The sequence below is a fragment of the Mustela lutreola genome, chromosome 6, assembly GCF_030435805.1.
Source record: "Mustela lutreola isolate mMusLut2 chromosome 6, mMusLut2.pri, whole genome shotgun sequence".
Taxonomy (NCBI): domain Eukaryota; kingdom Metazoa; phylum Chordata; class Mammalia; order Carnivora; family Mustelidae; genus Mustela; species Mustela lutreola.
This window is the reverse complement of record NC_081295.1, coordinates 66306628-66328370: the sequence shown is the minus strand read 5'-3', so window position 1 is coordinate 66328370 and position 21743 is coordinate 66306628. Positions and strand designations below refer to the sequence as shown.

The 21743-nt window shown below is 36.6% G+C and overlaps 1 protein-coding gene across 7 annotated transcripts in view; it reads right to left on the bottom strand.

The window, feature by feature from the left end:
* Positions 1 to 21743, bottom strand: part of AHI1 (Abelson helper integration site 1) — a 225402-nt gene that overhangs the window by 129605 nt on the left and 74054 nt on the right. For all 7 annotated transcript variants that reach the window (XR_009354625.1, XR_009354624.1, XM_059177484.1 and 4 more), the window contains one exon: positions 15603 to 15799. Coding sequence is in view for 5 of the 7 variants with exons in the window: in XM_059177484.1 (XP_059033467.1) it covers positions 15603 to 15799 (197 nt within the window). In the remaining 2 variants the exon portion in view is untranslated. The remainder of the gene's footprint in view (positions 1 to 15602; positions 15800 to 21743) is intronic.

Below are 21743 nucleotides of genomic sequence, written 5' to 3'. Positions count from 1 at the left end.
CCTCTCAGCTTCCCCTCTCAGCCTTCCCATTTTGAAGCCCGGACCTCTATTCCTTTCCTCCAGTAAAGATGGTAGAAAGGCCTCAATTGCCTGGCAGCTTTGTGGTCTCCTATCTTTGTGGGGTTCCCATATAGACATAATTATTTTTCTTAAGTCAATTTAACTGTTAGATCAGCCACAGAATCTAAGACAGAAGGGAAATTATTCCTCCCATGCATTTCCACGCTAACAGACATGCATGAGCTCCTAATCACCTCTCCAAACTGGCCATCAAACACTGCTTCCCCTTGCCTGCTCACCATTACTACTTATATACAGTGCTCTTCTTTCTGCTCTCCAGCATGCCAGTTATCTCTCCAGATGAGGACTTCTTCAGGACAGGACCTGCTCCTTATCAAGTGTTTCTCTCAGAGAGGTCTTTAAGGAGAATACTACAGGCAGCCTTACCTACCAGTCACTCTGTCCCAGGGGACTATTCTTATTGTTTTCAACATCACTTGCTATCTGAAACTGTCTTATTTCCTTTTTTATTGTTTGTCTCCCTATAACAAAGTGTGCCTATACACTGTTATATTCCAAGCACACGTGCGAGTGCACACAAACACACCATACTTAGAAGGCAAGGATTAAAGAATGTTAACAGAAAAAAGGAATGAATTTTCAACAACATAAAACTTTGGCTGGGATTCAGGGAAGAAGAAGCTTGGATACTTGGTAAAAATTTACTATCCTGGTTGTAACAGAAGAGAAATTCAAAAATATACTCTGCTTTCAAGATTAAAGACTTTTGACAATGGTGCTCAGACCATTCAATGAGGCAAGAATAGCCTTTTCAACAAATAGTGCTGAGACAACTAGACAGCCACATGCAATGGGATAAAATTAGACCTCTACATCGCATTATACATAGAAAAACATGAACTCAAAATAATCACAGACCTAAATGTTAAACATATTAAAATTTTTAAAAAAGGAAGTAAATCTTTGGAATGCAGAGACCGGGACAATGGTTTCTTAGATATGGCGCCACAATCAAAGTGACAAAAGAAAAAAAACAGATAAACTGAATTTCATAAAAATTAAAATCTTTCTGTTTTAAAGGCCACCATCTAGAAAGTGGAAAGACAACTCACAAAGTGGAATAAAACATTTGCAAATCATCTATCTGATAAGAGACTTATATGCAGAACATACAAAGAACTCTAAAACATAAACATTAAAAAGACAAAAAAAATTTAAAGAATGCACAAAGGATTTGAACAGATATTTCTCCAAGTAAGATACAAAGATGACAGGTCAAAAATGTTCCGTGCCATTCGTCATTAGGGAAACACAAATCAAAAAGCACAATGAGGTATCACTTCTTACCCACCAGGATAGCTATTTCCTAAAAAAGACAGAAAATAACAAGTGTTGGCACAAATGGGGAGAAACTGGAACACTTATACATTCCTGGTGGGAATATAAAATGGTGTAACTGCTTTGGGTAAGTTTATTAGTTTTAGAAAACATTAAATGCAGAGTTATCATATGCCCTGGCAATTCTGCTCCTTGATATATATCCCAGGAAATGAAAACATATGCTTACAGAAAAATGTGCACACACATGATCATAGTAGCATTGTCTGTAATAGGCCACTTTAGGGGCTATTACAATAGGGGCTATTACAATAGGGGCTATTACAACCCAAATGTCTATAAGCTGATGAACTGGTAAACAAAATGTAATACATTTATATAATGGAATCATATATGGCAATTAAAAGTAGCATTTATAACATGTGACAAATGGAGGAATTATGAAAATCTCATCCTAAGTGAAAGAAGCCAGTTATAAATGACCACATATTATTTGCTTCCATGTATATAAAATGTCCACAATAGGCAAATCCATAGAGACAAAAAGTGTTTTAGTGGTTACCAGGAGTTTGTGAGTGTATGTGTATGTGTGTATGTGTATAAACGTACAGGAATAAGGACTGCTAAGAGAAACAGTATTTCTTTTTGGAGGCAATAAAAGTTTCAAAATCAAATAGTAGTGATACTTGCACACCTTGTTATCAGGGTAAAAACCAGTAAATTGCACACTTTAAAAAGGTAAATATTTTGGTATGTGAATTATCTCTCAATAAAATGTATAAAAAATAACTAAAGTAACTCATAAGGTTAATCTTTCCAAATACTTCCAAATATGTCACTGTAATTTCAATGAGCATTTATTCTACTTTTGGTTAGTACTTAGAATACAAAGATGAATAGAACAAGATCCTTCATCCACAGAGAGGTTCCAGATTAGCAGGTAAGAGTTTCTATAAACCTTTGCCAAATACATGCAGAACACTTTACTATCTGGACATTCAGAGAGTTTTATAAAAGAATCGTAGTTATTTATTTGTTAAAGAGAAATACCTCTGAATTGCTAGTCAGAAACTCAGTTATTTTTTGGACTTTGGTTTTATATACTATGTATATTTAAGAAGATTCAGCAATCTTAGAGTTATAATCATCATACTAATCATTGCTATCAGGAACAAGTTTCCTGAACATCTGCAGCCCAAGTCAGAATATAGCTTGTTCTCTTCCCCTCCCCCGCCATCTTCCTTCCCCTTGTCTATATTCCATTATCCTGTTTGTGATGATTAGGTAAAAAAGTGATGGGTCCTCACTGATACTGGACAGCTCAGTGACGGGGTGAGCCCAGTATTTTCTGCCATGTTTCCTCCATAAGATGCCCCATGTGAAAAGAAATAATAGCCTACTACTTACTTCTGTATTCCAAGTGCCTGCCACATGGGAGTAGATGTCTACTAAATTAAAAAATACTTCCACTACACTGTTATTACATAAAGCAGTCTCTGAATATACAAACACCAGTCTAATTCTGTTCTGAAGGTCTCATCCTTTCAGCTCGTGACAGATATAATTACATTTCATAAATAAATGAATGTCTAATTATTCAACTGAATTTGGGGAGTAGACAGAAGAGGAGGGAAGGACAAACGTGCCATTCCAACTCTTTTAAATTAACATTTATTTTCTTGAGAACTGAGTTAAAGGTTGGATATAAAATAAACTTGCTTATAAAAGAAAGCTGCTGTGTTAAAAGCATCTTGGATACAATTTCGTTGAAATTATTTAATAATCAGAGGCTTTTTATATGCTACTATTTTTAGATTAACTTTGGGGTCTTGAGGAAACATTTAATATCAATAAGCCTCAGCTTTCTCCTTTCTAAAGTTGGAATAACAATAATATCTAATTTGTGTCTCAGGATTGCTACATAGCTAAACGGGAAAAGAAGTGTGAAACATTGGCATAAATAATCAAGAGCATTACCAGCACAGTCTGTCATTGCTATTCATGTGCAGCTTACATGTATTTCAAGGCTTACACAATTTACTCAGCATGTGTCCACTGGAACTGTACTGATGTCTCTTACCTATTAAGTATCATATATAATTTTTTTTTCAGAGGATCAAATGACTCTGTTCCTTTACTAAAAGTATATCCCTATCACTTAATACTCTTAAATCTTCAAAAATAGGAAGGTACTTGCTAAATTCTCATATTCCTATATGTAATTCCTTGATAAACTCAAGTTCAAATAAGGAAAATACACATCTGATTAACTTTTGTATAAGTCCTATTTAAAAGTATGAATGGTACATTTCAATTCTTTGATACATCACAGTCAAAGCTATGGTTTTCAAATTTTCTTCTTCTTCTTTTTTTAAAGATTTTATTTATTTATTTGAGAAAGAGAGAGAATGAGAGAGAGTGAGCATGAGAGGGGGAAGGTGAGAGGAAGAGAAAGAGACCCCTTACTGAGCAGGGAACCCTATGTGGGACTCGATCCCAGGACTCCAGGATCATGACCTGACCCGAAGGCATTCACTCAACCAACTGAGCGACCCAGGCGTCCAAATTATCTTTCTTCTAATAAAAATAATTTACCTTTATAGCACAGGCTTGTATCACCTCCCAAAAGAAAAACAATACACTAAGCAGGGAAATATTCATAATTTCTCTTTAATACAATTATCAACTCTTCTCAATATATCCTGATATTAATCTTTTAATAACCAAAATCAACATTTGGGAGAGTTTCTTCCTTACCCTATACCTGTCACTCTGTATTGTGAATTAAAGAGACTCAATGAGTTCTTGGTAAATCTAACCTGCCACAACAAAAGGCACTGAGAAAAAGACCCTGGAGGGCCTACATGTATCTGTCTCAAGAAAGACATATGGCTTCAATAAATTTCATGACAAGCAATAATAATGAACTGGTAAACACTAAAATTCTACCAGAGCACTAACAATTTCAAAGACACACCCAGATTTTATTGCCACTTATAATTGTCTCCATAAATAACAATGCCCACAAATATAATTCCCACCATTAATAATTTATTTCAGAGGAAATCTATGAATAAACCGTACTGAGTGGCAAAGTATATGATCCATATTGAAAGAGCTACAGGAAGGAACTGCCAAGAATTTATGGGACAAGGCCAAGAGAAGATCAATTCTGAAAAAGAAACTAGTAAAAGTCAACATATAATGAATGACTTGAAAATTTGCTGCTAAGGAGACACAAAAAATAAGTCCAAAAGGGTTGGCTAGCATGTATCATCAGCATACAAGAACTAGAGAAAAGAAAAATGGTAATGATGAATGTGGAGTTTAGGAAAAAAGAAAATGGAAAGAGGAACATCAATTTTTTATCCAAAAATTTCTAAGGGAGAGACATTCTGTCTAATGGATATTAGTAATTTGATCCCTAAAAGGAGAAGGTGAAACTGACTGGTCATGAGGTCTGACTGCGTGGACTGAATCTCAGCTCCAGTGCCTGCCATCTCTGTAACATGGGCAATACAGGAGGGGCTCTGGAAACTTCAGCTTCAAGTTCCATAAAATGGGGGTAATACTAGTACCCACATTATACAATGGTTTTGAGGATTAAATATGATGAACATGTAAAGCAATTAGCCCAGGAATTATTACGTCAGCTATTACCCATAATTATACAGATGTTGGTTAGCACCAAACAAGCATTATTAGGTGAAATCTCCTATAGGGCAAAGAAAATTAACTTTTTTTTTTCAAAGCTACCATAAAAGGTCTTTAAACCCATCTAATCCCTATTCCTATGATTCTGCTTAATAATCAACTCTGTAACCATTAACCTGGGTTTCAGATTAATTTTAAAAAGGGAGAGTAGTGTTGAGTGGGCAGGCAACTGGAAAGATACACCTTTCACTATAAGATTTTTTTTAGGTTTATAAATAAATGTTTTACGACTGATTACTCCTAGTAGGTAACCCAGATTCTGAGCAAGTCTGGATGCACTGACAGGAACAAATTTTAAAACCTTAGAATGAATTTTGTCAATGCTCTCAAGATATTGTCTACCTAGGAGATCCTATCTGGGCTGCAGGATGCCTTCCAGGGACTGCTATTGCAGCAACACAGTCAAACCTGTTCTCTCTCTCTGTGTGCGTGTGTGTGCGTGCGTGTGTGTGTGTTATGTAAGCCACCATACAGTACATCATTAATTTTTGATGTAGTGTTGCGTGATTCATTGTTTGCATATAACACCCAGTGCTTCATGTAATCCGTGCCCTCCTTAATACCCATCATCAGTCTTACCCATCCTCACACCCACCCTCCCTTCTAAAACTTTCCATTTGTTTCCCAGAGTCCATAGTCTCTCATGGTTCATCTCCCCCTCCAATTTCTCCCCCTTCATTTTCCCCTTCTCTTGTCCTCCATGCTATTCCTTATGTTCCACAAATAAGTGAAACCACATGATAATTGACTTTCTCTGCTTGACTTATTTAACTTAGCATAATCTCCTCCAGTCCCATCCATGTTGATGCAAAAGTTGGGTATTCATCCTTTCTGATGATTGAGTAATACTCCATTGTATATATGGACCACATCTTTATCCTTTCGTCTGTTGAAGGACATGTGGCTCTTTTCACATTTTGGCTATCGTGGACATTGCTGCTATGAAGTTTGGGGTGCAAATGGCCCTTTCTTTTCACTACATCTGTATCTTTGGGGTAAATACCATCTGTATCTTTGGGGTAAATTCCCAGTAGTGCAATTGCCAGATCATAGGGTAACTCCATTTTTAATTTTTTGAGGAACCAATTCATGGAAACCAAAGAGAACAAAGACGCATCGACCCAAAGCCTATGGGATATGGCGAAGGCAGGGGAAGGGGGAAATACACAGCCACCCAAGCCTTACTCAGAAAAACAGAAAAATCCTGAATATGCAAACTATCTTTACACCTTAAAGATCTGGAGAATCAATAACAAATTAAGTCTAACCCACACATGAGAAGGGAAAATTAAGATTAGATCAGAGATCAATGAATTAGAAACCAGAACTATAGTAGAACACATTAATGAAATTAGAAGCGGGTTCTCTGAAAGAATTAATAATATTGTTAAGCCAGACTTACCCAAAAGAGAAGAGAAAGGACCCAAATTAATAAAATGATGAATGAAAGGGGGGAGATCATGACTAACACCAAGAAAATAGAAACAACCATCAGAAATTATTATCAACAGCTATATGCCAATAACTTAAGCAACCTAGAAGAAATGGATGCATTCCTAGAAACCTATAAACTTCCAGGACTGAAATAGGAAGAAACTGACAACCTGAATAGATCAATATCTAGTAACGAGATTGAAGCACTGATCAAAAGCCTCCCAAAAAAGGCAAAGACCCCATCATAAAGGAGAATTTGAGACCAATCTCCCTGATGAACACAGATGCCAAAATTCTCAACAAGATCCTAGCTAATAGAATTTAACAGTACATACAAACCTCTTATGTAGGAACAGCAAAAGGACTACATGGTAAAGCTACAGAGAACACAAAATTCTCTATTTTTGTATCCTTTACTCAGTAATGAGTAAACGCCTATTTTTTTTTTTTTATTTTTTATTTTTTATAAACATATATTTTTTATATACATATATTTTTATCCCCAGGTCTGTGAATCACCAGGTTTACACACTTCACAGCACTCACCAAATCACATACCCTCCCCAATGTCCATAATCCCACCCCCTTCTCCCCAACCCCCTCCCCCCGGCAACCCTCAGTTTGTTTTGTGAGATTAAGAGTCACTTATGGTTTGTCTCCCTCCCAATCCCATCTTGTTTCATTTATTCTTCTACCCACTTAAGCCTCCATGTTGCATCACCACTTCCTCATATCAGGGAGATCATATGATAGTTGTCTTTCTCTGCTTGACTTATTTCGCTAAGCATGATACGCTCTAGTTCCATCCATGTTGTTGCAAATGGCAAGATTTCATTTCTTTTGATGGCTGCATAGTATTCCATTGTGTATATATACCACATCTTCTTGATCCATTCATCTGTTGATGGACATCTAGGTTCTTTCCATAGTTTGGCTATTGTGGACATTGCTGCTATAAACATTCGGGTGCATGTGTCCCTTTGGATCACTACATTTGTATCTTTAGGGTAAATACCCAATAGTGCAATTGCTGGGTCATAGGGCAGTTCTATTTTCAACATTTTGAGGAACCTCCATGCTGTTTTCCAGAGTGGCTGCACCAGCTTGCATTCCCACCAACAGTGTAGGAGGGTTCCCCTTTCTCCGCATCCTCGCCAGCATCTGTCATTTCCTGACTTGTTGATTTTAGCCATTCTGACTGGTGTGAGGTGATATCTCATTGTGGTTTTGATTTGTATTTCCCTGATGCCAAGTGATATGGAGCACTTTTTCATGTGTCTGTTGGCCATCTGGATGTCTTCTTTGCAGAAATGTCTGTTCATGTCTTCTGCCCATTTCTTGATTGGATTATTTGTTCTTTGGGTGTTGAGTTTGCTAAGTTCTTTATAGATTCTGGACACTAGTCCTTTATCTGATATGTCGTTTGCAAATATCTTCTCCCATTCTGTCAGTTGTCTTTTGATTTTGTTAACTGTTTCCTTTGCTGTGCAAAAGCTTTTGATCTTGATGAAATCCCAGTAGTTCATTTTTTCCCTTGCTTCCCTTGCCTTTTGCGTTGTTCCTAGGAAGATGTTGCTGCGGCAGAGGTCGAAGAGGTTGCTGCCCGTGTTCTCCTCAAGGATTTTGATGGATTCCTTTCGTACATTGAGGTCCTTCATCCATTTTGAGTCTATTTTTGTGTGTGGTGTAAGGAAATGGTCCAATTTCATTTTTCTGCATGTGGCTGTCCAATTTTCCCAGCACCATTTATTGAAAAGGCTGTCTTTTTTCCATTGGACATTCTTTCCTGCTTTGTCGAAGATTAGTTGACCATAGAGTTGAGGGTCTATTTCTGGGCTCTCTATTCTGTTCCATTGATCTATGTGTCTGTTTTTGTGCCAGTACCATGCTGTCTTGATGATGACAGCTTTGTAATAGAGCTTGAAGTCCGGAATTGTGATGCCACCAACGTTGGCTTTCTTTTTCAATATCCCTTTGGCTATTCGAGGTCTTTTCTGGTTCCATATAAATTTTAGAATTATTTGTTCCATTTCTTTGAAAAAGATGGATGGTACTTTGATAGGAATTGCATTAAATGTGTAGATTGCTTTAGGTAGCATAGACATTTTCACAATATTTATTCTTCCAATCCAGGAGCATGGAACATTTTTCCATTTCTTTGTGTCTTCCTCAATTTCTTTCATGAGTACTTTATAGTTTTCTGAGTATAGATTCTGTGTCTCTTTGGTTAGGTTTATTCCTAGGTATCTTATGGTTTTGGATGCAATTGTAAATGGGATTGACTCCTTAATATCTCTTTCTTCTGTCTTGCTGTTGGTGTAGAGAAATGCAACTGATTTCTGTGCATTGATTTTATATCCTGACACTTTACTGAATTCCTGTATAAGTTCTAGCAGTTTTGGAGTGGAGTCTTTTGGGTTTTCCACATATAGTATCATATCATCTGCGAAGAGTGATAATTTGACTTCTTCTTTGCCGATTTGGATGCCTTTAATTTCCTTTTGTTGTCTGATTGCTGAGGCTAGGACCTCTAGTACGATGTTGAATAGCAGTGGTGATAATGGACATCCCTGCCGTGTTCCTGACCTTAGCGGAAAAGCTTTCAGTTTTTCTCCATTGAGAATGATATTTGCGGTGGGTTTTTCATAGATGGCTTTGATGATATTGAGGTATGTGCCCTCTATCCCTACACTTTGAAGAGTTTTGATCAGGAAGGGATGTTGTACTTTGTCAAATGCTTTTTCAGCATCTATTGAGAGTATCATATGGTTCTTGTTCTTACTTTTATTGATGTGTTGTATCACATTGACTGATTTGCGGATGTTGAACCAACCTTGCAGCCCTGGAATAAATCCCACTTGGTCGTGGTGAATAATCTTTTTAATGTACTGTTGAATCCGATTGGCTAGTATTTTGTTGAGTATTTTCGCATCTGTGTTCATCAAGGATATCGGTCTATAGCTCTCTTTTTTGGTGGGATCCTTGTCTGGTTTTGGGATCAAGGTGATGCTGGCCTCATAAAATGAGTTTGGAAGTTTTCCTTCCATTTCTATTTTTTGGAACAGTTTCAGGAGAATAGGAATTAGTTCTTCTTTAAATGTTTGGTAGAATTCCCCCGGGAAGCCGTCTGGCCCTGGGCTTTTGTTTGTTTGGAGATTTTTAATGACTGTTTCAATCTCCTTACTGGTTATGGGTCTGTTCAGGCTTTCTATTTCTTCATGGTTCAGTTGTGGTAGTTTATATGTTTCTAGGAATGCATCCATTTCTTCCAGATTGTCAAATTTATTGCCGTAGAGTTGCTCATAGTATGTTCTTATAATAGTTTGTATTTCCTTGGTGTTAGTTGTGATCTCTCCTCTTTCATTCATGATTTTATTTATTTGGGTCCTTTCTCTTTTCTTTTTGATAAGTCGGGCCAGGGGTTTATCAATTTTATTAATTCTTTCAAAGAACCAGCTCCTAGTTTCGTTGATTTGTTCTATTGTTTTTTTGGTTTCTATTTCATTGATTTCTGCTCTGATCTTTATGATTTCTCTTCTCCTGCTGGGCTTAGGGTTTCTTTCTTGTTCCTTCTCCAGCTCCTTTAGGTGTAGGGTTAGGTTGTGTACCTGAGACCTTTCTTGTTTCTTGAGAAAGGCTTGTACCGCTATATATTTTCCTCTCAGGACTGCCTTTGTTGTGTCCCACAGATTTTGAACCGTTGTATTTTCATTATCATTTGTTTCCATGATTTTTTTCAATTCTTCTTTAATTTCCCGGTTGACCCATTCATTCTTTAGAAGGATACTCTTTAGTCTCCATGTATTTGGGTTCTTTCCAAACTTCCTTTTGTGGTTGAGTTCTAGCTTTAGAGCATTGTGGTCTGAAAATATGCAGGGAATGATCCCAATCTTTTGATACCGGTTGAGTCCTGATTTAGGACCGAGGATGTGATCTATTCTGGAGAATGTACCATGTGCACTAGAGAAGAATGTGTATTCTGTTGCTTTGGGATGAAATATTCTGAATATATCTGTGATGTCCATCTGGTCCAGTGTGTCATTTAAGGCCTTTATTTCCTTGCTGATCTTTTGCTTGGATGACCTGTCCATTTCAGTGAGGGGAATATTAAAGTCCCCTACTATTATTGTATTGTTGTTTATGTGTTTCTTTGATTTTGTTATTAATTGGTTTATATAGTTGGCTGCTCCCACGTTGGGGGCATAGATATTTAAAATTGTTAAATCTTCTTGTTGGACAGACCCTTTGAGTATGATATAGTGTCCTTCCTCATCTCTTATTACAGTCTTTGGCTTAAAATCTAATTGATCTGATATAAGGATTGCCACTCCTGCTTTCTTCTGATGTCCATTAGCATGGTAAATTCTTTTCCACCCCCTCACTTTAAATCTGGAGGTGTCTTCGGGCTTAAAATGTGTTTCTTGGAGGCAACATATAGATGGGTTTTGTTTTTTTATCCATTCTGATACCCTGTGTCTTTTGACAGGGGCATTTAGCCCATTCACATTCAGGGTAACTATTGAGAGATATGAATTTAGTGCCATTGTATTGCCTGTAAGGTGACTGTTACTGTATATGGTCTCTGTTCCTTTCTGATCTACCACTTGTAGGCTCTCTCTTTGCTTAGAGGACCCCTTTCAATACTTCCTGTAGAGCTGGTTTGGTATTTGCAAATTCTTTCAGTTGTTGTTTGTCCTGGAAGCTTTTAATCTCTCCTTCTATTTTCAATGATAGCCTAGCTGGATATAGTATTCTTGGCTGCATGTTTTTCTCGTTTAGTGCTCTGAAAATATCATGCCAGCTCTTTCTGGCCTGCCAGGTCTCTGTGGATAAGTCAGCTGCCAATCTAATATTTTTACCATTGTATGTTACAGACTTCTTTTCCCGGGCTGCTTTCAGGATTTTCTCTTTGTCATTGAGACTTGTAAATTTTACTATTATGTGACGGGGTGTGGGCCTATTCTTATTTATTTTGAGGGGCATTCTCTGAACCTCCTGAATTTTGATGCTTGTTCCCTTTGCCATATTGGGGAAATTCTCCCCAATAATTCTCTCCAGTATACCTTCTGCTCCCCTCTCACTTTCTTCTTCTTCTGGAATCCCAATTATTCTAATGTTGTTTCGTCTTATGGTGTCACTTATTTCTCGAATTCTCCCCTCGTGGTCCAGTAGCTGTTTGTCCCTCTTTTGATCAGCTTCTTTATTCTCTGTCATTTGGTCTTCTATATCACTAATTCTTTCTTCTGCCTCATTTATCCTAGCAGTGAGAGCCTCCATTTTTGATTGCACCTCATTAATAGCTTTTTTGATTTCAACTTGGTTAGATTTTAGTTCTTTTATTTCTCCAGAAAGGGCTTTTATATCTCTCGAGAGGGTTTCTCTAATATCTTCCATGCCTTTTTCGAGCCCGGCTAGAACCTTGAGAATTGTCATTCTGAACTCTAGATCTGACATATTACCGATGTCTGTATTGATTAGGTCCCTAGCCTTCGGTACTGCCTCTTGTTCTTTTTTTTGTGGTGAATTTTTACGTCTTGTCATTTTGTCCAGATAAGAGTAAATGAAGGGGCAAGTAAAATACTAAAAGGGTGGCAACAACCCCAGGAAAATATGCTTTAGCCAAATTAGAAGAGATCCAAAATCGTGAGTGGGGAGAAAGGGGATAAAAAGAGGTTCAAAAAGGAAGAAAGAAAAAAGAAAAAAAAAAAAAAAAAAAAAAAAAGAAAAGAATTTTTTTTAAAAAAAGAAAACACCTAAGAAAAATGTAAAAAAAATATATATATATATTAGATAAACTAGTAAAAAATCGTTAAAAAAGAAAAAGGTAACAGTTAAAAAAAAAAAAAAAATTTTACCCGAAGGCGAGAAAAAAAAAAAAAAATGAAAAAGAAAAAATTAAATTAACTGCAAGACTAAAGAAAATCACAGGAAAAAAGCCATGAGTTCCGTGCTTGGCTTTCTCCTCCTCTGGAATTCTGCTGCTCTCCTTGGTATTGAAACCGCACTCCTTGGTAGGTGAGCTTGGTCTCGGCTGGATTTCTTGTTGATCTTCTGGGGGAGGGGCCTGTTGTAGTGATTTTCAAGTGTCTTTGCCCCAGGCGGAATTACACCGCCCTTACCCGGGGCCGGGGTGAGTAATCCGCTCGGGTTTGCTTTCAGGAGCTTTTGTTCCCTGAGCGCTTTCCGTAGAGTTCCAGAGGACGGGAATACAAATGGCGGCCTCCTGGTCTCCGGCCCGGAGGAGCCGAGAGCCCAGGGCCCCACTCCTCAGTGCGCCCTCAGAGAACAGCGCCCAGTTACTCCCGTCTGCCTGACCTCCGGCCGCGCTCCGAGCTCACCGAGCCTGCGACCGGTTCAAGGTAACACGGAGCTGCGAGCTTACTGTCGGCTCTGTCTCTGTAGCCGGCTTTCCCGTTCCAATACCCGCAAGCTCTGCGACACTCAGACACCCCCGATCCTTCTGTGACCCTGCGGGACCTGAGGCCACGCTGACCCCGCGTGGGCTTCGCTCCGGTTTAGCCTCTGGAGCGATGTCCCTCCGCGGAACAGACTTTTAAAAGTCCTGATTTTGTGCGCGGTTGCTCCGCCGCTTGCCGGGAGCCGGCCCCTCCCCCCGGGGTCTATCTTCCCGTCGCTTTGGATTCACTTCTCCGCCGGTCCTACCTTTCAGAAAGTGGTTGTTTTTCTGTTTCCAGAATTGCTGTTCTTCTTCTCTTCGATCTGCCGATGGATTTTCAGGTGTTTGCAATCTTTAGATAAGCTATCTAGCTGATCTCCGGCTAGCTGAAGCAGTCTCAGCTTGCTACTTCTCCGCCATCTTGACTCGAGTAAACGCCTATTAAATGCCCATTGAACTAAATTGGTTATGCAATTCACACACACACACACACACACACACACAGACACACACACAGCCACACCCCCATACCTTAAACTTATATTATATTTTATTTAAGAAATTCTTACTGTGGTTACAAAGAAAGAAGTATCTCTATTAATACAGAATAATACAGAAGTAATTCTATATTATAGAAATAATCTATAATATAGAAGTAATCAAGTCTTCTCTATCATACTTCTCTGTTAGACCAGTGTTATAGTCTTTAATGGATTAAGTAATAACCTGACCAAAAAAAAATTGGGAATCTACCAAAATAAATTACAGGAAACAAGAAAAAGGCTTTGTAACAAAAGGTAAAAATCCAGTCAACCTCAAATGTTTGCAAAATATAAAAAGAACAGAGCTGCCATGGGAATAAAGATAACTTTTGTTTTTTATTCCCATACATGTTATATACCCACTGCAGGAAGAAAAAAACCCACTGCAGATAACATTTGGAAAAAAGTTCAGTGAATTGTCTCAAGGTGGGAAAAATACAGTTTTTCAAAAAACACAGCAAACAAAGTTTTCAAATCCAAAGGCAGCCTCGATCTATCTCTCTATCCCATGCAAATGGATATACTCTAAATAATTTTTAAAAAGAAAGATGTGGTAAAAGCTAAATAAATTACTGATTCTAAGAGAAATGAATTTTTCTCTTACAATAAATTACCAGTGGGCTTCCCCTATCCCTTTGATGTCATATCTTAAAAAAATGTCTTTCTGAGTTTTCCTTTGTTCAAAGCTCCTTTGCTTTCTTTTGTTCATATATCCTTTCATTTACCTGAAGATGACAGCTATGTAAGATGATGGAAAAGAAAAGCTACAAGACTGAGTTGATTCTAGGATGTTAACTTTTATAGTGTGAAGATCAACAACAGATTGTAGGAAACCTGTTCTTTTATCTGTAAGTCAGTTTCTCTTAAATCTGCAAAATCGTTTTTTCATGTAAAATTTTAGACAGAGGACACTTCTTTTCTTCCTAGTGAAGAAAGATTTTCCTCTAATTTTCAAAACTCAATTTATCTATTTCTACTTCTTTTTAAAAACTGGAACATCATACATTATTCAGTTAAATTAAATGTTAAAACTCACAGAATTACAACACTGAAATAAACTTTTTTTTTATTTTAAATTTTTTATTTTTTATAATTATATATTTTTATCCCCAACACTGAAATAAACTTACTAATTCCTAGTATATATGCTAAAATTTATACTGAGAAGAATATTTTTATTCTCTGCTATTCCAACTAAACCTGCAGTCTGATATACCTGAAATTCTAATTTTCTCAAGAGAGAAAAGGAGAGAAATACAGTGCTAACTAAAGGTGCCTCAGTGTAGCTCCTGACATGTTTGGTTTAAAACTGGTCAAGATTCCTATCAAAGGAGGAGAGAAAGGGATAATATTTATTAAGTGCCAGGCACTATGCCAAAAGGTGAGAACACAACAAGGAACAAGTCTGCACAGTCTTTGTCTTCAAGGAGCTCAAGGCTAACTCTAACTAAAAGAACTACTATGGTCAAAGAGCATAAATATTTTTAAGGATATTTAAGCTTCTCCATACATCTTACCTTTGAGAAAGACTGTGTAGTAATTTATAAATAACAGGATAAACAGCACAATATTTTTAACTAAGCATCCTCCTCATTTTCATAATCTATTTTCCAGTTTTATGGGCAACACCTGGTTTTTGAGGCACTTATTTTCTTGTAGTGAGATAACAGACCTTTTAAATATGCTTAAGGAATATCTGTATCCACTCTTTTTGGAAGTATGTACTTATTATAATTTTATCCATTTCTTTGTGGAGGTCTAATTTTCTTTATTGTTTAGTTTTGGACATTAAGGAGGCTGTTCCTAACATATTTTATATAAATATTTTCCCAGGTTGGTGTTTGTTGTGCTTGTGTGTGTTGTACATATGCATACATACACTTCCATTTTTAAACAGCAAAACAGGTCTTGGGTTGGTTTTTATAGAAGTATCAGTTCAAGAAAGCATGTAGGTTATCCTAAATTGGTCTATTTACTGCAATGAGTGATGTCAGAATAAACACCACAAAGGAATTATAAGAGCACAAGAAAGCCTATTTTTAAATAATTAACTTACTTTGTTGAATTAGTATTTATTGTCATGGCAATGTGAAACATAATCAACATTCTGTTTTAAAATTTCCAACTTCTCAACTGCATAAAATTATTATACATACTGTGACAGAATCAAGTCTCTGTTTCACTTGCTGCATCCTCATTGAAGAACGTTCAGTGTGGACACAGTCATCAATCTGAAAAGAGCCTTGGTGAGGCAGTTTAGGAAAGGTGCATAAAGCATCTTGACTTTGGTATATTCCATGTAATGGAAATGTTCCATTGTAGCATTTGAACATTTCAGCCTCTTGCTGGGCAACTGGAAAAAGTAAATTTGTAATTAGTTCAAGTCAATACAACAAAAGCACAATGAAATAAGCCATGAAATTACAGCATTAAATAAATGATCAGAAACTACATAATACATTTTAAAAACTGGATAATAAGAAAACAACATCACTGACAAAATGGGAAGTTTTAAAAATACTATAAAAACACAAAAAAGGAAAAAATAATGTCACAGATGATTTATGTCAGGCGGTATTATCACTGAGCCTTGAAGGCCATGGCAATCTCGGTCTGGTAAGCAATAAGCTGGGATGGGAGCCTAATTTATTTATATGTATACAGAAAGTATCTAATATAAAAACTCAAAGGCATACAGAGTAGAACTAAAGGAAAGGCAAGAATAATAAACTAATTATTTACAAACCCATCTCCCTAAAACAACTGTTTTCATATTTCTATACCCCTCTTAATCTTTATGCATATGTACATTTTATACAAAATACCATAATGTGAATAAAATGTCAAGTTTTTTAATTTAAATACAGACATCTTTCATATCTTTACTACTCTGCAATTACCATTTTAAGTCCTTTACAACATCTCATCTAATGAAGCAGTTATTTATGCATTCTTCTATTATTGAATGTTTATAATGTTTTTTGTCTTCTCTCATTACAGACCATGTATGTAGGAGTACTTTCATAGTTTAAATTATTTCTTTTTTTTTTTTTTTAAACTCTTTTTTCTTTTTTTTAAGATTTTTTATTTATTTATTTGACAGAGAGAGATCACAAGTAGGCAGAGAGGCAGGCAGAGAGAGAGAGATAGGGAAGCAGGCTCCCTGCTGAGCAGAGAGCCCGATGTGGGACTCGATCCCAGGACCCTGAGATCATGACCTGAGCCGAAGGCAGCGGCTTAACCCACTGAGCCACCCAGGCGCCCAATTTAAATTATTTCTTAAAGTAATTCTTTCTTTGGATTTAATTATCCAGGATGGAATAGATAGTCAACAGGGTGAATGTTTTTGATGATGATGACGATGACAAGGACAACAGCATATATATTGCACTTTATGGTTTTTAGAAGGCTTTCACATATATTATCTCATTTGATCATTTAAAATAAAGGAATTTCAAAATTTGTAAGCACCTGTTTGAATATAAAAAGGAGAAAAAAATATACTGTGATTATTTAAGAAGTATTTTAATTATATAGTTTTAAATAGAAGGCCTTTCTATACATAACATGAAACGTAACTGATATAATCAAGATTTGTAATAGGGAAACAAGAGACCAGACTTCAGGGATTCTGGGTACTACTGAAGTTACTACAGAAATATGAATGTTTTTGGAAATCAGATCCGTACTTTTATCAGATTATTTGTCAAAGGACTGCATGAGTCAGAAAATGTTAAGAACTGTTAACATAAAAGATGGACCGATTTTGCTACATAAACATTTACATTAAACATTAAAATAAAAAAACTATCATAATCAAAATTAAAAAGCAAATGACAAGTAATACAGTTCTTCTAACTCTGGCCAAAGTAAGAGTAAAAAGGACCAGATGTGCCCTCCTGCTTGACACTACCAAAAATGAGAGAGAATGTATAAAAGGAAGAGTTAAAACCATCTTTCTTTACAGATAGGATCATCTATACAGAGCTAAGGTGAAGGCGAGGCAAGTGAAGTACATGAAGAAAAATATTTAAGGAGACTTGCTCAATCTCAGGTCCCGGCCCCACTTTGTGTAAGAAATCTGAATGGCATCTAAACAATGAGCCATTAGAACTAATAATCAACTTTAGGCAAGGTTCCAGGATACAAGAGCAGTAAGCAGAAATAACTCTATTTCTATATTCAAGTAATAAAAAGAAATTGGAAATTTAAAAGATATATCATTTACAATGCTATAAAAATATTTCATACTTCAGGAAATACTGATGAAGGTGAGGGTGCCTGGGTGGCTCAGTCAGTTAAGCATCTGCCTTTGGCTCAGGTCATGATCCCAGGGTCCTGGTATCGAGTCTTTCTCAGGCTCCCTGCTCATTAGGGAGCCTGCTTCTCTCTCTGCCCCTCCGCCTCCACTTGTTTTCTCCTCTCTCTCTCAAAAATAAAAATACTTTTAAAAAAAGGTGTGAAAGACATGCATACTGAAAACTACAAAACTGCTGAGAGAAACTGAAGAAGAACCTAAAATAAAGAAATATATTATGTTCATGGTTGGACTAATCAGTGTTGTTGAAATATCAATTCTCCTCCAATGACCTGTACATTCAGTGTTATTCCACTCGAAATTCCAGTAGGTCACTTTTGGAGAAATTGTCAAATTCTAAAATCCACACAGAAATACGAAGAACCCAGAAGAGTTAAGACAACTTTGAAAAAAGAACAAAGGGGACTGGTACAACTTGACTTCAAGTCTTATGATTAAGCTGCAGTAATCAAGACACTTCATTTTTGGCATAAAGATAAACGAATAGAACAAGAGAACAGAGAAGAGCCTAGCATGTATGGACAGGTGTAAAGGGAATTCCATGTAAAAAAGATAGTCCTTTCAATAAATAGTGCTAGAACAATTAGATATTCATATGTGAGCAAATCAACTTTGATACACACTTTATACCATGTACAAAAATAATTCAAAATGAATCTACATGTAAAACATAAAATCATAAGACACTTTCATAGAACACAACGGAGAATATTTTGTGAGCTTGGATTAGGCAAAGGTTTGTAGATACAAAACCAAAAACCCATATAAGAAAAAAATCGATAATTTTGTACTTCATCAAAATTTCAAACATTTGTTCTTGAAAACTGTCAAGAAAGCAATTAGAAGGCAAGACAAAGACTGGGGGAAATGTTTGCAAATTATGTATCTAACTGAGCACCGCTTATATAGAGAAAATCTAACTGTTAATTAAAAGTCAATAGTCAGAAAACGAAGAAGCCAATTAAAAAACGGGCAAAAGATTTAAACAGACACTTCACTGAAGAAGATAAATGGATAGCAAATATGTACATGAAAAGATGGCTCAACATCATTAGTCACAAAAGATAAACAAATTAAAACCACTGTGAAATAGCCCTGCCCACTTATGAGAGGGGCTAAAATGGAAAAAACGGACCACTTCATATTTAGCAAGTCTAGGGGTGCCTGGGTGGCTCAGTGGGTTAAAGCCTCTGCCTTCAGCCCAAGTCATGATCCCAGGGCCTAGGGATCCAGCCCCACATGGGGCTCTCTGCTTAGCAGGGAGCCTGCTTCCTCCTCTCTTTCTGCCTGCTTCTCTGCCTACTTATGATCTCCTTCTGTCAAATAAATAAATAAAATCTTTTGAAAAAATTTTTAGCAAGTATACTGATATACTGAAACATTCACACACTGCTGGTAGGAAGGTTAAATGGCCTAGCCACTTTTAAGAAGTCTGGCAGCTTCTTAAGAAGCTAAATGGTCATCTTCAATGGGATACAGCCCTTCTACTCCTAGGAATTTCCTCGGAGAAATGAAAGCACGTGCTTATACCAAGACCTATAGATGCATATACTTAGTGCTTATTTCTAATAGTTAAAAGCTGGGTACAACCCCAACACCCATCAACAGGTAGGCAGAAAAACAAACTGTGATCTATCAAAAAATTAAACAGTACACAGAAATAAAAAGGATGAACTATTGATAAAATCTAAAATATAGATGTCTCAAAGTAATTATGAGTGATAGAAGCCAGACAAAAAAAGAGTACATGGTATAAATGGTCTCACTTATATACAATTCTAGAGAATGGAGATTAATTCATAGTGATTGCCTGGGGGAAAGAGGAGGTAAGGAGAAATTTCAAAGGAGCACAAGTAACTTAGAGATGATGGATATGTTATCTTCATTGAGATAATGGTTTCACAAGTGTTTAAATATGTCTACACTTACCCAAATGTACATTTTAAACAGAGTTTATTGCATATCATTGTACCTTAATAAAGCTGCTCACACTAAAAAAAGCAAATGACAAGCTAGTGATAAAAGGAGTTAGTATTCTTTTTTTTAAAAAAGATTTTATTTATCTGAGAGAGAAAGAACACATGCATGCACATGCACAAATGGGAGGAGGGACAGAGGGAGAGGGACAAGCATTCCGGGCTGAATGGGGAGTCTGATGTGGCTCCATCCCAGGACCTGGAGATCATGACCTGAGCCAAAATTAGATGCTTAATCAACTGAGCCACCCAGGTACGCTGGGGATTAATATTCTTAACAAGCAGAGTTCCCACAAAATGAATTAAGAATAAATAATCTGACAAAAATGGGCAGAGGACCACTAGAGAAAATTCACAAAAGAATAATTATGCGGCCGGGCGCCTGGGTGGCTCAGTGGGTTAAGCCGCTGCCTTCGGCTCAGGTCATGATCTCAGGGTCCTGGGATCGAGTCCCGCATCGGGCTCTCTGCTCAGCAGGGAGCCTACTTCCTCCTCTCTCTCTCTCTGCCTGCCTCTCTGCCTGCTTGTGATCTCTCTCTGTCAAATAAATAAATAAAATCTTTAAAAAAAAAAAAGAATAATTATGCGGCCAATAAAAAAATGTATTCAACCTCACGAATAAGAAGGAATAAAGGGGGAAAAAAGGGAAAATTAGAAAGTGATGGGTTCTTTTTAGGTTTTTTTTTTTTTTTTGCCTTTTTAACTGATTCATTGAACTTCAAAATACTTTTTCCTAAGAAATAAACTGCCTAAGAGTAGCCAGGTGTGTATTGAAGTACTGCTTAGAATACTGAAAAAATATGTAACAGCAGAATTGTACAATATTCATTTAAATAAATTATGGTATATTCATTTAATAAAGGGAATTCAGACACTAAAATTATATACAGAAGTATAACTGCCATGATGAAATATTGCTAAAATATTATTAATTGGAGGCAAATAGTTTATAAAGCAATGAATATACAAAAAGGATCACTTTTTTTTAGTCACAACCTTGGTTGCACCACCCATGAATCTGAGATAGCACTTATTAAAAATTTTGGGTCCTTGATCACTGTATTCATGTCCGACTTCATTTACACACTCTAAGTAAAGCACAGCTCTGTAATAATGGGCACTCCCTCCCTGCAGACCTGATGAAGTAAGTGCCGGGCACCATTACTAAGGGAGAAGACCTGCTTACAATCCACCCTTTCAGAGACAGATGTTCGTTCCTCAATACCAATTACTGTTCTCAGATGGAAGTGTAGCTGCTTTATACTTAGATTTTCATGGGTCTGACTACTGTTTTTCAGTACATATTTTGGACTTCCTTTCACAGCACTCTCAACAATTTACTCCTAAATATTCAAAGATTGTTTAAAGAGCAAGAGAAACTGAAGCTGTGAAAGAAAAGTGCTCTATGAATTGGATATCGGAGAGCTTACCAGTAGTAGATGAGCCAGGGATGAATGAATCAACAGACAAAAATTATGTTATATGATCTTTGCCTTATTTTTCAAAACCGTCCTTTTAACATTTTATTGTTTTTTGTTGTTATGAATGGAAATTAAAGCTGGATTTAACTATTTAATGGCATTTACTGACTCCATGTTTTTCTTTACTTGCTAGTCACCTACTGCCAACCACAATTTCACATTAAGCTCTGAGTGGGTATGTGGAGAAGCACATAAACGTGGATATAAGCAACAATTATACAGGAGAACGGGATTTTGATATTTATCATATTCATTTTGCAAAACTGTATTTTCTAAGTATTATGCTATGCTAAATATGCATTTTTTTAAAAAAAAGGAGCTTTTTTTTTTAAACTGGTAAAAAATAACAAAAAGCATTGTCTAAATATTTATTTTTTGCGATATTATGATGCCTTTCAGAAAGAATTAAAGTGGCCTACATGGATGCAGATAACAAAAATAAATGTCAAACAATTATGAATACTTGTTTCTGTTGATTAGGGGGGATTTTCTATACAAAAGCCAACTAACTGGATTTCAAGG